We start from the raw sequence: 16,036 nt of genomic DNA on the forward strand, positions 1-16,036 counted from the left end.
TGTGAAATTCAAAACCTTAGGGAGGTAAGTATGTTTTTAAAACAAAAAATTAAGAATTCCGATTCCATTAGCTAGAAATAAGAAACTAGGAAAAAACAACTTATTAGAGTTAAGGTAAGTGCACCGGTACTCGTCACTGCTCCAATGGTCGTCACTAGCAACTTCAAATGTAAATAATAGAGAAGTAGCTCAATATATCGCCAACTTAAATATTGACAAAAATTTGGTCGACGTTCTAGCTGAAATTACCACAATAGTTTTCGGAACAAACACTATTTTCAATCAAAAAAAGTCCGTGCATCAAAAGTTCGTAGAGCAGTGAAGATAAATAGGGGAATTCCTATACTAAAACACTAAGGACGTTAGTGCACATTTTTACTTCTAATTCTGTAATTTTTCATGTTTATTCGTGATGTTTTGTGCTGAATGTGTTAGTTAAATGTTCTTGAAGAGGTGAAAGTGTTTATTTAAAAAAATTCGTTTTCTTTGTATGATTTAGTTAGGGTGACGAAAACTGGATCAATAAAAACCTTGTATTGCTAGTGTTCGTCATACCTGACGAGCACTGGTACATTTAATATTTTATTTAAAGTTGTGCTAAGTTACACCCTAAAGTTCTTAAATAATATTGGTTCTTTGTTGTTAATAGACAAAGTACGTTATTATGATCAGATCCAGTAGTCGTCACCTATGACGACTTCCGATGCATGTGTATGACGACTTCTGGGTCGGAAATTACTTTACTTTATTGATTGCAAAAATTGTGTAGGCATTGTTTACATTAATTTAGGGGTCATTCGATATATATTTTGACATTAATAAGTAAACTAAACATTGTAATGTGTCTCGTTCTTTAATTACAGGGCAAAATGCCAAAACGGAAAATACTGTTGTATGAAGAGTCAGCCATGGAAGCTGCTCTTAAAGATGTAGCGAATGGTATGAGTATAAAATGAGCAGCGGAAAAAAATAGTGTGCCAAGGAACACATTGTCCGATAAACACAAAGGCAAATCGCCCTTGGGTAGGAAGATGGGCGGGCCCTGATTCATTTTTATATTTTACTTGTGATACCGCATAACATGCTATGTTATGTTGCAGCAACGAATTGAGTCGTATTGCGTACGCGTACAGTATGACGTCGCGTAAATAATAATAAATAGAATATAAACAATTAACAATATTTGATAATTAAACAGTTTTTGTTAACCAAGAAACAATTAAATCTCATTAGAGCGGCATTATTATATCTCTTTTAAGATAAGAACAAAAAAAAAACGTGAAAATACGCGATAGTGAAAAACAAAAACATACATATTTCTAATTTGTAAAAAAATACTTTGTTACGTTGTTTCTGTTCCAATCTCAAACTTTGTCTACACACATAATACCTTTAATAAACAGTAAAAAAACTTAGACGAGGAATTTCCAAATTATACTTTATTAATAAACAAACATCGTTCTTTGTATCGTAAATTCATTGAATATGCGCGCGCATGCGTAAAATATACGAGAAATGCGAGTATAAAATGCAGCCGTGTGTAACGTTTCGTTACTCGTTACTAGACGGCACACCCGTTACTCAGTAACGAATACATTCGGTTTGCTACAGCTCTATGTGCTGTCCCTCTTTGTTCCGTGAGTGCTGTAAGTAAATTCAAAATTTAATGAGGATTATTCATTATATTACTGAACGATCTTTATGAAATGCCATTTTGATGTTTAAAATATAGTACCAAATAAAATTTGAAGCCCAAATAGTACAATACTATCATTCTGGATCCATGAATTAAAACTAATGCAGCCGAAATCGCACATGACGACTACTGGCACAAACATGTGACGAACACTGGCAAACACGAAAATTTGCATGACGACTACTGGCTCGAAATCACACTTTTTTCAAAATTATAAATCTACAAAAATAATTTGTGTTTATCGAAGAGTGTTGGATAGCATTGTAGAGTAAAGTTTGAGGTTAAAAACAAACATGTAGGAGCAGTAATACACCTACAAGGTTATGTACACAATTTTTTTTTTCATAAAACTCTTCTTAGCATGACGACTACTGGTACATCTACCTTAGTACTGCTTATTTTTTTTCATTTAGGGGGTAAATTGATTTATTTTAAAAAATGTCTCCAAAACTAATTAACTAAGATATAAATTATTTTGTAAGAATAAAAATAATAAATTACAAATTAACATTCTACCACTTCGCAAGATTCCGCCTATAAGGGATGTAAAAAGGTTAGTTTGGTTTAAAGAAAAAATTCATATTTGCACACATACAAGATCTAGGGGTAAGAAATTAAGAATGACAAAGAGCATATCGAGTTGCAAGTTGTATTTTTTTCAATTTTCTGGGTTTGGACTTTTAAGGGTGTAAAAAGGGAGTAATTTTGTTTTATCATAAAAAAATACTCTTATTTCCATAGCAAATAAAGCTAAATCTAAGAAACTGAACATGAATAACTTAATTATGTAGGGTGGTTTTTCAATTTTTTTTTATATATTCCAACTCCAAAGACAGTGAAACAGGGGTACATAAGTTTTTATAGTAATAAATCAGATACTAAAGCAAATTATGATGGAGTAAGAAACTGAACTGATTATCGTACATTATATGATTTAATGGAATGTTTTATATCCATACCAATTTTTCTATCAACTGCAAAAGGGGTAAAAGGCAGTCAATTTCATTCTATTATAAAAGTTGTATATTATGCAGTATGATGTATAAACATACAAAATCTACCAACTCTTCTTTACTACTTGCTGAAGTTCTACTTCTTAAGGGGTGAAATATTGTACATATGGTTTTAATATCAAAACAAATAATGTCTTGTAATCAAATCAAACTTAAGATAATGATTAATAAACAAACCTTAAGCTACAATCTCTTATTCAACATTCTCCAAAATATCACCAATGAAGTTGTAACAGAGGTTAATAATATGAACGAAAAATAGTTTTGGTGTACACCAAATCAATATTGGCAAGATACATTTAAATTCAGTATAGATGTAAGTTTATTATAATTATTTTGGAGTTCACATTTACAGTAACTAAAACGAGATGAGTTTGGTTCTATTTGGTTAACATATGTTGTTATATTTACTTAGTTCTGAATTTTTACATAGGCATCCCTGAGGGATAAAGAGGAGAGAAGTAAAAAATTTGGGAATTTAGTTTAAATAGCACATATAAGAATAAACTAATGTTTACATAAAAAATTTGATATCTGTATTCTACATTTCAAATAAAGATGTGATTATATCAAATATCTTAAAATAATGAAGATATTTATTTGTAATAAGGTGAACTTATTTACTTATTCTAAGTATATATTTAACCAGAAAAAATGAAAGTGTGAGTGTAAATGATGGGATTACTTAATTAAAATGACATAGGTGTGTATTTAACAATTTATTAAAATGTTTGGCTAATGAAAAGAAAAGGAGGCAAGTGTGATTAAATTAGTATAATAAATATCATTGAGCTCACTTACCAGGAGTTCAAAGTTATCGGAAAAATAAGAATACACCAATCCCTCACTTAGCACATCTTCCAATTGCGCAAATTAATTTAGTGCTATGTTAATTATACTGCCCCAGTCTTGAATAGCACGTCTGTAAATTTCGCACAGCACAAAATTCCAACAGGCATTAAAAAAAAATCGGGGATGACGCCAAGAAGTCTGTTTCAACTCAACAGCTGTGCCGTGGCATACAGTTAGCTATACAAGGGGGGAAATTATCAGCTGTTGTACACACATCAGCTAAGGCAAGTTCAGTTGCGGCTAAGGAATGTAAGGACTAAATGTTTTTACGTCCGCACGTATGCCGCCGGGCTATACGGCCACAGACCGGGCCGTGATGAACTTCAGTGTAGCCAGTGGCAGGGAACTCGCACAACACAAAGCAAAATCTAGCCATTCGTTTGCTGGTAACTGCATGTGCGCTAGCAACTGCAGTTGGAATCATGGCTTCCAAGTGACAGCATAATGCATTGTGTTCAAGTATTTTAGACAAAACTACAAGTTTTATGGCATGCAGTATGTCCTGAAGACCACACTTGTGTTGGTCGCACTTTAGTTTTAAGCAAGTCAACTGTGCGCACAGTCGTACAAAATAAGGACTCTATCAAACATTTATACAAGTCTGATGTTGTTGGTTGTATTAGCAGGAATATATATGGCATTAGATATCAGGACAGAAATGAACAGATGATTCACATGGATAAGGTTATTAAATGAATGGTACAATGAAAAAAATCATGGACCTGACCTGATTGGTGTGAACCAAGCGGTGATATGCGAACAAACACTTTAAGCACTGCCAGTAAAGGATAGTTTAGAAAGTTCGTGGAAAGGTACGCAACACGAGCTGAAGGTCACACCCGGGCAGGCAAGCCAACCAGCCGACTGACCTACATAACCACCTATCTCCCGTTATGCGGTGTGGTATTTGTCAAACAAAGTATTCTATGGTAGGCATATAAAGATAAATGGTGTGACTTATTTATCGTTAGGTGTCATTCTACGTATTTATATTACATAAAGGTATTTCCCTACACATTTTGGAAACACATTATGTAAATTAGCCTTGCTATACATGAAGACATGCTTCAGAATACGCAATTTCAAATAACACAATCATTTTTAGGAACGTATTAGTTGTGCTAAGTGAGGGATTGGTGTACTTAATACATATATACTAAAAATTAAAAATACCTATCATTGACCACTTTAAATAAATATCATTCTTAAACAGTTTTGTGATGAATTAAATCTTTCATACATCTGAAAATTTATTGTGTATATTTCTTTCGTAAAAATGTTTGGAATTAATCACATACATTTCTTCCAATGACAAGGTATAATCAATACCCTGAAATTGTGCAAGTGAAGCAGCATGTTATAAGCTATATGGTATAATATACATACAATGTAATAAAATAATAAACTATAGGAAAATTAAAACAAAAAAGTAATTAGAGGTTTAGATAGGATCTCGAATAATGGTCTGACTTTCATGTAATCAACACTAACACCAAGTCATTATTATGATGTTAATTTTAACATGTAATAGGATAATACTGAGAGTATATTTTAAGCAGTGCTGCCAAGTGTTCAATGGGAGACATTACAGTTCCGGGAACTCCACCTTCATCTCGCACACGTCTGGAGAGCTATCACTCCAGATGAACACACAATACAACAAAGGGAATCAGTACACATCCAGGTCTTATCTGCTATCTTACTAATAATTTTACTTACTAGTTAACAAACCTTGTTATTTACCACAATATTAAGTCTTGAAGCAAACTGTCTGCCAACCACTTAGGGTCTTTCTTTTAGTCCATTGTAAAATGAGCACCAACTGTCACATGTACACATACATGTAAGCTCAGCAGCTGAAGCTGTTTGAGAGAGTACCTACCGTGGATAGGCAACTTCCAACTTCCATGTTGACAACCGCTGCTGCGTTTAGCACTCCAACTAACTCCGTCAGCTTGCCTTAAAACAAGGTGTGGTCCTTACCCTAGCTATACAGAGTATTTTTATGATGTCATGTTTACCAGTAATGTAGGTTCAAGGTCATGGTTATCCTGCAGTAAGTCTGATAGTTCATTATTTTTATTTAGTAAAGCTTTTTGACTATGTTTTTCAGATTTTCACAAGGTTGACTAGATTGCTATTTATGTAGTGTATTTGCAGTATTTGAATTCATTTAAATGTTATTTTTGTAAATATATTTTTTGTATGACATAGTTTATTGGTAATGTTTCAAGAACATTATTTTTTTTGTAAGCGAAACGTTGAGAGACATTTGCACCACACAGTGGCATCAATTATCCACACTTTTTATCAGAAAGCACAACCGAGACATTCTGCTGCTTTCTGTGTATATTTCTTACGATGTGAAAATCGGCAAGTGTTAGCTCCCACGGGAAACTGTAAATTTATCATGTTATTGTGCTACCAGAAGTGAACTTTGTAATATTGTGTGTGTTCTTTACAGAAACACCTAGATGTGAGGGTAATGTATTTTATGTAGTATTGATTCCCTTGTACGGAGAAGCTGTGATTTGATTGGCTGACAGAGCCAGGCAGCTATACTTCCTTGCATGGTTGAACGTAGTTTGTCACTTCTTTTGTTCTCTGCTCGATGCGGACTAAGCAAGTCACATCAAGCAGCAGGTCACGATGAATTTAACAACTGTGGTCCGGGCTGCCCTAGTAATAAACCTTATCGGATCTATTAACTAGAATATTTGCGACCAGTCGCCTGTGATCTACCCAAGATGTGACTAATGATTTTTAGCCGCCATCCCAGGAACATGTTTGTCCTTGGCTGTACCGTCGACGCAAAGCAACCGCAAGACTTATTTGTGAGAGGTGATTGGTATGAGAATATTCAAAACATTTTCGCTATCATCAAAATTAACCAACATTAATTTTTCAAACAGTGAAAATTCATTGGTTTTGATGCTACGAAGATGATGTGGAATTGTGAGCATCATGTAATGGCGGCCAGTGTTTGTTTTTCTGGAAAAACTAAAACTAAATACACATTAATATTTTACTATCAATGCTTTGGTACAGACAGTTTACCTAAATACAATCGTAACATCTCAATTAAAAACACTGATGAATATTTTCAGCTTACATTTTCAGAATTTTTTTTTGAAGAGGGGTTATTAACATTTAAGTCAGGATATTTTTCTAGCTGGGCTGATTTGATTTATAATAAAGTTACATTTTAAATAAAATAATTCATATTAAGAAGAAAGTTAAATGTTAAAACACATTAGTCGAGATATCACATACACAAATTAAATAAAAAAATTATAATCTTTAACAAAAAATTTTTTATACAAAATGTAAATAAACAACTACGTTAACACTGCTCACAACACACACTACGATAGCAAACAGCTTAACAGTACATACCTCAAAATGCTAATTTAAAGATCCCCCCCCCCCCTGAATACTAATGACAATTCATATACATGCATTGTATTACATAACAGAACAAAATTATAACTACTATATAAGAAATTAAAATAATTCAATACAATCCAAATAAACCAAAAATGCAAAAGTGAAATATGAGAAAAACAAGTGAAAAACATTGCAAATTATAAACCTAAATCATGACATTTAAAAACTTATTTTATAGTTGATAAAGATACATACAAGTCAACAAAACTGTGCATTTCTAGTTTTTATTAAATACAAACCCTCCTATATTTGGCTGGACATGCACAGTTTATCATTCAACCTAAAGTATATTAAACAGTCTTCAATTTCATCATGACAACTACAAAAAGCCAAATTTATATTATGTATTGTTGAAGTGACTAACCTGAAACGAACTCGCTTGCATGTTGCTTGCGTACTGGCGTAGCATTGCGTCAGAATTCTCACACTGTATTTTAAAGTCGTACGAGCGGTTAACCTGATGTATGCATTGCTGGCATATTAATGTTGGCAATCCGTCTCCTTCATACACCTATGACATCCAAACACATTAATTAAAACACTTGTAGAGTCAATTTATGGACAATTTGTATATACCCTCTCCTTTTCAAAGGCTGCTATTTTCTCAGTCAATAGTTATTCATTATGATTCAAAAAATAACTTATTTATTTTTTACTTCAATATTTACAATGTACTCAACAGAAGTTTTTGAAAACATATGAAATGAAGAGAAATAAATAATTTTTTTTTTTTCAGAACTTATACAGAAAGTAAATTAAATCAAAAACAAAGCATGCTATGTTTCAGATTTCTTCTCCTCTTAACTACAAGGGGAAAAAAAATTTTTACCAACCACAGCCCAAACCCAAACCAAAACAATGAACCAGACATGCTTACATTTATAACTTTACAGTAGCAACTCTTCTATTTATGAGCAACTCATATTTACAAAGTGTTATTTATCTATACTAAATATTTGAGACAACCCCTTTGTTGACTTGGCCAATTAAAGATTTTTTTGTATTATAGTAGTGTCTCGATTAACCAATTCAGTATTTTCAGAGCAGACCTAAAGTGCCATTCCAGGCAAAAGACTGTTGAAACATTTGCTGGAGGACATAGGAAATTATCTAAACATCGTCAAAAACCTTAATACAATTAACCTCAATGATGCAATTTATTGGTTAAGTAAATCACAACATTATGTGAAAGGATTTACACTGAAGAAAAGCTGGAAAAAAGTTAACCCAAAAAAATGATACCATTGGACTAAAAAAAAACCATGACCATTTTGAGTAACATCCGGATTATCAGAGGGTTTGTTTACCTGAGGTTGCCGCGGTTCACACTAACACGGTTTGCCAAAACACTACTGTAAATTTAATTAAAATGTTAGTGGAAAGCAATCAAATTTACCTCAAAAACAAGCAACATTGTTGCTGCACTTTAATTTATCTTTAAGGGTTTAAATATTTGAATTTCTCATCATGCTGTCACAGCTTCCTTGCTCCAGGAGTTAGACCTCGCATGCTCGGCACAACCAGTTGTAAACCCGGCAAGCAACGTGCCTTGCTCCGTGGCTCAGCAAGGAGCTTAGCGGATATAGAGAGTACAGAAACATGATTCCTCGTGTGGTGGGCTATATTTTAGTGCACAGCAACAGTGTTGTTTATGCTTTCGACTAATATTAACCCTTTGTGCTCCCTTTTTTTAACAAGTAAAATGCAGCAAACCTGTATTTCCTTCAGTTAGAGTAGTTTTATTTATTTTCATTAAGTAGCTGAGTTATTGGCACTGACTAACTAACATCTTGATGCCACCTAGCACCACGAAGGCAGTGGGGTTGGCATGTGTCAAACGGCCACACGGGGCGCTATGCGTGCTATGTACGCGGTGTTCGCTACGGCCAGCTGCATCTCAGGTATCACTGGCCACACAAAGTTGTGTTCGCTATGTTGGCGACATCACCAGGTGTTCAATTCTCTGATAGTTTTTCTAAAACGTCGCTGACTTTGCACATCTGTTTTTACACATATTTGTGCTGTACTTCTGCGTTTGCTTTAAATTAGTATCATGTCGACGGAAAAGTTAATTGAAGAAGTACGAAAATATCCATGTTTATGGACTAAATCGGTACAAGAATTTAGAAAGCAGGATATGCGAGATAATGCTTGGGATTTGATTTAAAGGGTTCACTTTTGCTGCGTGTTAAAGAAATAATAATTATTGGTGTGAACTCCCATTGTTTTTAATTTTCCTTTAATTTTGTTGACGATTAATCGCTAAAAAATTATAAAGTCATGAAATCATTGTTTACTGACGTCAATCATCATTCTGCTAAAACACTTTCCCGGCAATTTAGATTTTTCTTCTCAATTTTACTCTTGATAAGAAATGAATTGCTACCAAAAATAGTTGTATTTATTCTGAAATAATCCATATATTTGGCTTCGTCCTCATTCACCTGGTTTCTTAAATGATGAAATTCTATAAATTATTTTCTTTATAAACTGATTGAATAAACCCATTTCTTTTTTATGCAAAAGTCAGCAGAATATTATCATTGTCAGAATTATCACTCGAATCCCACGGCATGCATCTCTCCAACATTGCGAACTAGACTGATCTTTCTGGCCACCTGACGTAGTGACATAGCGAACATCGCGAACATAGCGAACATAGTGTAGCTTTCTGTGTGGCCTCGTCTTTAGATTAGGGATGGAAAAAAGGCTTTAGTATTGGGGTAAAACCACCCCATTGTAGATGAACGCAGTAAACCCATCACCCAGAATGTAAGCCAGACATAATGCTGCAAGACCAAACATGCTCAGTAAACCAAACACACCAAATAAGATACATAAATAACAGGCCTGTGCAAATGTAGTTTTTTTTTTAGTTTGATTTGAATATGAATATCAAATTATTCGCAAATACAAATATCTAATTATAATAGTAAGAATGAGAATTAGAATTCCACTAAAAAAATTTATCTCGTCATATCTAGAAAATTAGACAAATAATACTAAAGTGAAAAATTCATTATGTTAAGTCAGCTGTAATAATTATATGGAAAATGTTTGTTAATATATTTAAATTATGAATTAACTTTTTTTTAAGCAAGCAGCTAACCTTACTTAACCTAACCAATTAACCAAGCTTTCATTTCAGTTCCTATTCGCCTTATTTTCCACAATCTGCTACTACACATATTGATCCAGAAAATTTTGTGCGAACCATAAAATCCATTGCAATCTATTTTATAAAAAACATGAATCCTTTTTTAAAATGCTTTAGTCCTAAATTTGAACCCTATTTGTTCACAAGTTTTCATTGTTAGTGGCAGCCAGGCATATATTGTTTTTTAGTTCAGCAATCTTATAAACACATTTTTTGCTAATTTCATCTGGAATCTTAAAACATTGACTTTTTTTTTAAATATATTTTTGAGTCGCAATGTCTGTTTCTTCATAGACAGAAATTAAGCTGCTACTGTATCACGTGGTGTTAGATTGATTGTGACTATTGATTTATATGCCCTTCAAACTATGATGATTTACTTCTTGTAATGACCATCTCAATGGAGTGTGTGTGTTGTTGATGTTTACTTTATTTTTTCCCATTTCTGGTGCGTGTGATGAAAAGAATGCAAATAATATTTTTGTTTTCAAGTTTGAAACAACAAATATGCCGTATTTTGAATTCTTTACGCAATTTTTTATGTTACTGCTTGGCGAAACAGTAGTGGAAAAATAACTTTGAACACTTGTTCGATGTTTAAAACATTGCTTAAGGTTTATGTTTTTGATATGAAGTCCCATTAAACATAAAAAAGAGTATTTATATTGCACAAATGCATAATCTCAAAAGTAAAATTTGGTACATGACAAACTCACAAAAAGTGTTAGTATTCTAGGTCGAATTGAATATGAATATGTAGTTTTTTGTTAGTATTCTAAAATTCTAATATTCGCACAGACCTAGTAAATAAAATATTTCAACTCCACAAGAATGCCAAGTTTTAATTTTGCTTACACGTTCAGTAAACATATTTCATTATTCAGTATGTGGAATAATTAAAACAATAAAGGTGAATAGGCTAAATATTCCAGAGATAATATAACTATGTATATGTTTTTGTCTATTATTTCAAAATATTATTTCAATTGGTTTAGTAAGGCTAATTTTATATTTCACATAGTAAAAATAATTTTGATTTATTTATGTTTGCAAGAATAACCTTTTATTTTCAATAACTAAAATATGTATTAGAATGCAAGGAATTTTAAACCTGCTGCAAAAAATGTTTGGGTTAAAAAATGGCAAACATGCTCTGCATATTCGCCATCATGATGATCTGCAAAGTAAAGTTACATTTTGTGGCATTGCAGACCACTGTCTTTCCCTATTTTTTCATGATATTTTTGAGGGCAATGTTAAGTACTGCAGTATATCAGCTGATTATACGGTTCAAGGTTATGGCGACGTAGTATTTTATTGATGTGGATATTATTGTAAGGAATTTTGATACTTAATTATTTTATTCAGAAAAGCTATTTAACTATATTTTTACTCTATTCAACATTGTTTGCTAGGCTGATGTTTGATTAAATGCATTTTTCGGTATTTTATTTATTGTCAATAGTATTTGTATGTCTATTATAAGTTTGTATTTATTTGGGAACTACAAAATATGGTTCCAAAACACTGTCTATTGTTTTGGAAAAAGGAAGATGTAAGTAATATTTGGTGCTTCTCAAGGTTGAAATTGCAAGAACTGCACTTTCGAAGGAGATTGACATCATTCCACTACGCTAATATGATAATTCTATGATATCAGTGTTAAGTAAAAACTGAATGACAAGCATTGAGAATTGTAAGCCTGGAGACAACACAGGCTAACACTGAATAACACTGATAGAAGTTTTCCACATCAAGGAAATTGTCGTTCAGAATTTCAAGAGATAACTGTCTCCAAAACTTTTGCTTCTAGAAATAAAAACTGAAGGAAGGAGTTCTACCGCCATTTCACAGGAACAGTTCTAGTTCCATACCCAAGAAGAGAGTGTAGCAGCCTTGGTAGACGATAAATTCACCAGGTACGAACTACATTCGTGTACTGAGGACTACAGAACCATTGGTAAGACTTTGGAGGGTCTATTTCGGTTAACCATAACCAAAATATACCAGGACATCTTGTGATCAATGGTTTGGGAATACGAATGGTATTAATTTCTACGAACAAGTAAGATCTATTTAAACCGTGTAATGTGTATTGGTAACAGGGTTCATTCAGTTGACGATTTCTAGAGACAAAATATCTGAGACATGGGTAGGTTGATATGAATACCTGTTTTGGGACACAAAATCAGTTCATCATTAAATATAGTTGTTATTCTGGTTGTGTAATAATTGTTTGCATTCCACCATGAACTCAAAATTTAATTTGCATAGTTTTGCCGCCGAGACCATATTAGAGTCATGTTTGTCATTTGATGTAGAATAACTTCAAGGACTTGTTTGTTATAGAGTTTTGACCTTTGAACAGGGCATTTGACATAGTTCAACATACATATTTAGATGATTGATTATATTTTGTCTTGAATAATACTTGTTTACCTGAATGAGTGGTCCTGTTCTACCACGCTGATTACAATCAAGCATAAATCTAAAATAACACACAGTCGAGTCATATTAGTTATTAAAGTAAATATATCATTTGTTCGCTATTGTAATTAATTTTTGAGAATGAGCAGAAATCTGAGCGAATGGTGAGAATATATTGTATTTTTAATACTGAAGGTATATAATCGAAGATCAAACACAAAATTGACAATTACCATACCATTTGTAAAGGTATTATGTTCATGAATTTACTTTTGGAATAAAAAGAAAAGCATTATCAACACAATCAAACATTCCTGGAATTATCTAGAAAATCTTGACTTTTTAACAAGTTATTTCCCAGTGCATCTAATCCATTCTACAGGGTTTCCTGGTTTTAGGTTGGTAGACACCCTGTTTATATGCTTGGTTGTGTTTGCATTTATAAAGTGAGAAAAAAGTATATTGGTGCACTGTGTTCATCCTAATCTGTTTTAGGCATCACTCCAGTTTCTTCTGCGTACACATTTGCACCATCTTCATAGTCTGTTCCTGATATTTTCTTGTGTCTATTTCTGCTTCACACTTTGCTGCTTCTTGTACTTCTACTACAAGGCCTTACTCTCATTATGTTGCAAGGTCTGCTTCTCTGCTTCATTGTCTGTTTCTTCTCTAATATCTCGTTCTGAGCTACTGGTAATGCCTTCTGGCTCACTTTCTAAAATGTTCTCTTCATCACCGTCTATGACAAATTACAAATAGTAGAATGAATTACGATTTTCATGTGATAGAGTAAAATGTCTCATAGTGAAGTTCAATTGCTATATTGGACCATATGCAAAAACACAAAAAAAAAATTAATGTGCAACTTCATGGCTCTTGCAGCCAGTCAAGTAGGATTCTATGTTACAGTAATTGTTGCCACTAAACCACTGAACAGTGATGTTCATAATTTTTTACTTTACAAAATATAAAATCTTACAAACTAGCCCTTTGAAAACCTGAAACAATTTGCATTTTTTTAACTTCTGAATACAATTACACACCAGTGTGGTCAATTGAAAATTGCTATCAGACCAAAACAGAAAAACCATTACACCCGCTCCACTAGTAATGCTCTAATTTGTTCCAGGAAAACAGAGTGCTAATCAAAAACAATGCTGATCAAATACATTTTTCCATGCGAGTGCATGTTAATAAAAATAATTTGTTTTTCAATCTGGTAAGTCATATCTGCTCACAACCATTTTAATCACTGCTCCCATTAAAATTAATGTCATTTAAGTACATTCAAATGAATGTTGAACAACATTTTGAGACTAAAAAACCTAAAAATAAATTTTTAAAAATTCACATGCCACATTGTTTACGTAACATAGCATTCCTAAGTAGATGCTAACAACATTTCTGAGTCACAAAATAATGTTATTAATACAGGGGATATATTTCAGTTCTAATAAGAATTTAAAAAAAGCATAAACAGAACATGTTCAACTATTGGAAAGATTATTTCTCCTGTTAACTCAATTCCCGACTTTGATGTTCACTAAATGTGTGTCTGCTATGATTTGCCACTAGAGAATCCGAGCAGGCACAATGCGAACCAACCCTGAAAGCTTCCAGCTTCACTCTCCAGAGCTGCTGCTCACATGCAGGATGGCGCAACATAAACTTTGGCTGAATACTCAGACATCGTCTGAGATAAATACGCGATGTAGGAAGCTAATAGTTATAAGGAAAAAAATATATATATCGCAACTGATGTCACTGGAAAACTGTATTGGTCAGTGCTATCGTGACTAAGTTCCTTCAACGGATTTCTTGTGCTGTCTGAAATTTAGAGGTTGAATGATTCATTGGTTTCGTGTGTCCAACATCAGCTGAATCAGTGTTGTTTTCTATGAATTTTTTATATTCATATTTTTTTTCCCGGAATTTTTCAATGACTAACATTGCAAAACTGCAATGGCGTAGTCCAAAAAACTGCATTAAACCAAAATTCCCCATTGCATGAATAATTTAAAGAGCATATAAAATATAATCCTGTTGCCCCCCATTTGCAATTTTAATTCACACGTGTGAAGCATTGTTGATGCCAAGTCGGAAACAAAAGATCGGTTACTTGTATGTCATCAGTCTTTATTACGGAGTTTGAATGATTCTTAGTGAATTGTAAGGGCCTTTATTCAATTAATGACTCTATAAGAGTGTCGAGGAGGCACACAAACCCTACCGATCGACAGCGGGGGACGCACCTTCACCGCCGCGAAGGTCATGATCTTGCTGGGGAGATTGTGCGTGGGCCCGCCGCTGGCGTCCTGGTAGAAGATGGGGTACAGGATGCCCTCTTGCGACATGCACAGCCGGCACATACTGTCTAGCAAGAACACCATCTTGCCATGCGACCCGCTGCTGCCCTCTCAAAGCTGCACCCACTTACCACATGACGGCACCTGCGCACACAACAGCACCGCTGCGTTAGCTCCCTCGCCCACAGCGGTTCTCAACAATTGATGCATAAGATCCATCAATTCTTGAACGAGCGGAAATTCATTCACCCCTCCTCCCTCTAGCAAACAACAGTTCTCACCAACAATTACTTCACTGTTGACTGGTGCCTGAAATTATGATAGAAACCTATTTGACACTGACCACTTTACAAGGATTCATGCTCAGACACAAGGAGACAGTCAGCTGGCTTCCAATGGACAGTCATGCAGAATGAAGAGATAAAATCCTAAATTCCAAGAGTGCATAAGGACATACATCACAGAAGAAAACAATTTACCTCAGATTTTTATAATATTGCTTAAATCACTCCCAAGAATCAAGTTAGTAACCTATTATTAAAATCATACAATTTTTGCCTATCACCAAACTCCACAGCAGCTTGTAGCTATGTGTGGTTTAAGTGTCAATGGAAGTAAAACTACGCCTGTTGGTATTTCGTAAAAAAAAAATCTTTTCTAAGTTTTTGAAATGTGATAAATGTTGAATTGGTGGAAAGGCAGGGCTAACAAATAAAAATGTGTTCATAAAGGCACAAGTTTATGGCAACGTTTGACAAAAATAAGTAAAAAAAAAACCTAACTGCAAATATTTTGGAACTCTTTTTTAAGGATTTATTTGGTTCTAAAAGAAAAGTACACAGAAAGAAAACTGAAAATAGACAGAAAATAACAGATATAGGATGTATCAGTTATGGCAAACTTGAGTCAAAATTGTGTCTGGGAAGTGACGACAAACAATTATGTCAAACAATAGCCATGGGTGGTGTAGTAATTATAACACTTAATTTTCTGAAGTTTGTGTCTTCACATCTCATCAACAGCAAGGTCATTAGGGTGGGTCCTCTTGCAACGCAGCTTGGGTTCAACCAAGCCAAATTTAAGCTCAGTTTTATTTATTTATTTATTTATTTATAGAAAGCAAAGCTGACGTTACAGT

General features: G+C 33.6%; 1 protein-coding gene across 2 annotated transcripts in view; it reads right to left on the bottom strand.

The window, feature by feature from the left end:
• LOC134536572 (zinc finger protein 674-like) overlaps positions 1–16,036 on the bottom strand; it is a 53,938-nt gene that overhangs the window by 25,673 nt on the left and 12,229 nt on the right. For both annotated transcript variants that reach the window (XM_063376327.1, XM_063376328.1), the window contains exons 2-3: positions 14,845–15,042; positions 7,373–7,519 (exon numbers count right to left, since the gene is read on the bottom strand). In XM_063376327.1, coding sequence (XP_063232397.1) covers positions 7,373–7,519; positions 14,845–14,982 — 285 coding nt within the window. In that variant the 5' untranslated portion in view covers positions 14,983–15,042. The remainder of the gene's footprint in view (positions 1–7,372; positions 7,520–14,844; positions 15,043–16,036) is intronic.

Source organism: Bacillus rossius, chromosome 11, assembly GCF_032445375.1.
Source record: "Bacillus rossius redtenbacheri isolate Brsri chromosome 11, Brsri_v3, whole genome shotgun sequence".
Lineage (NCBI taxonomy): Eukaryota > Metazoa > Arthropoda > Insecta > Phasmatodea > Bacillidae > Bacillus > Bacillus rossius.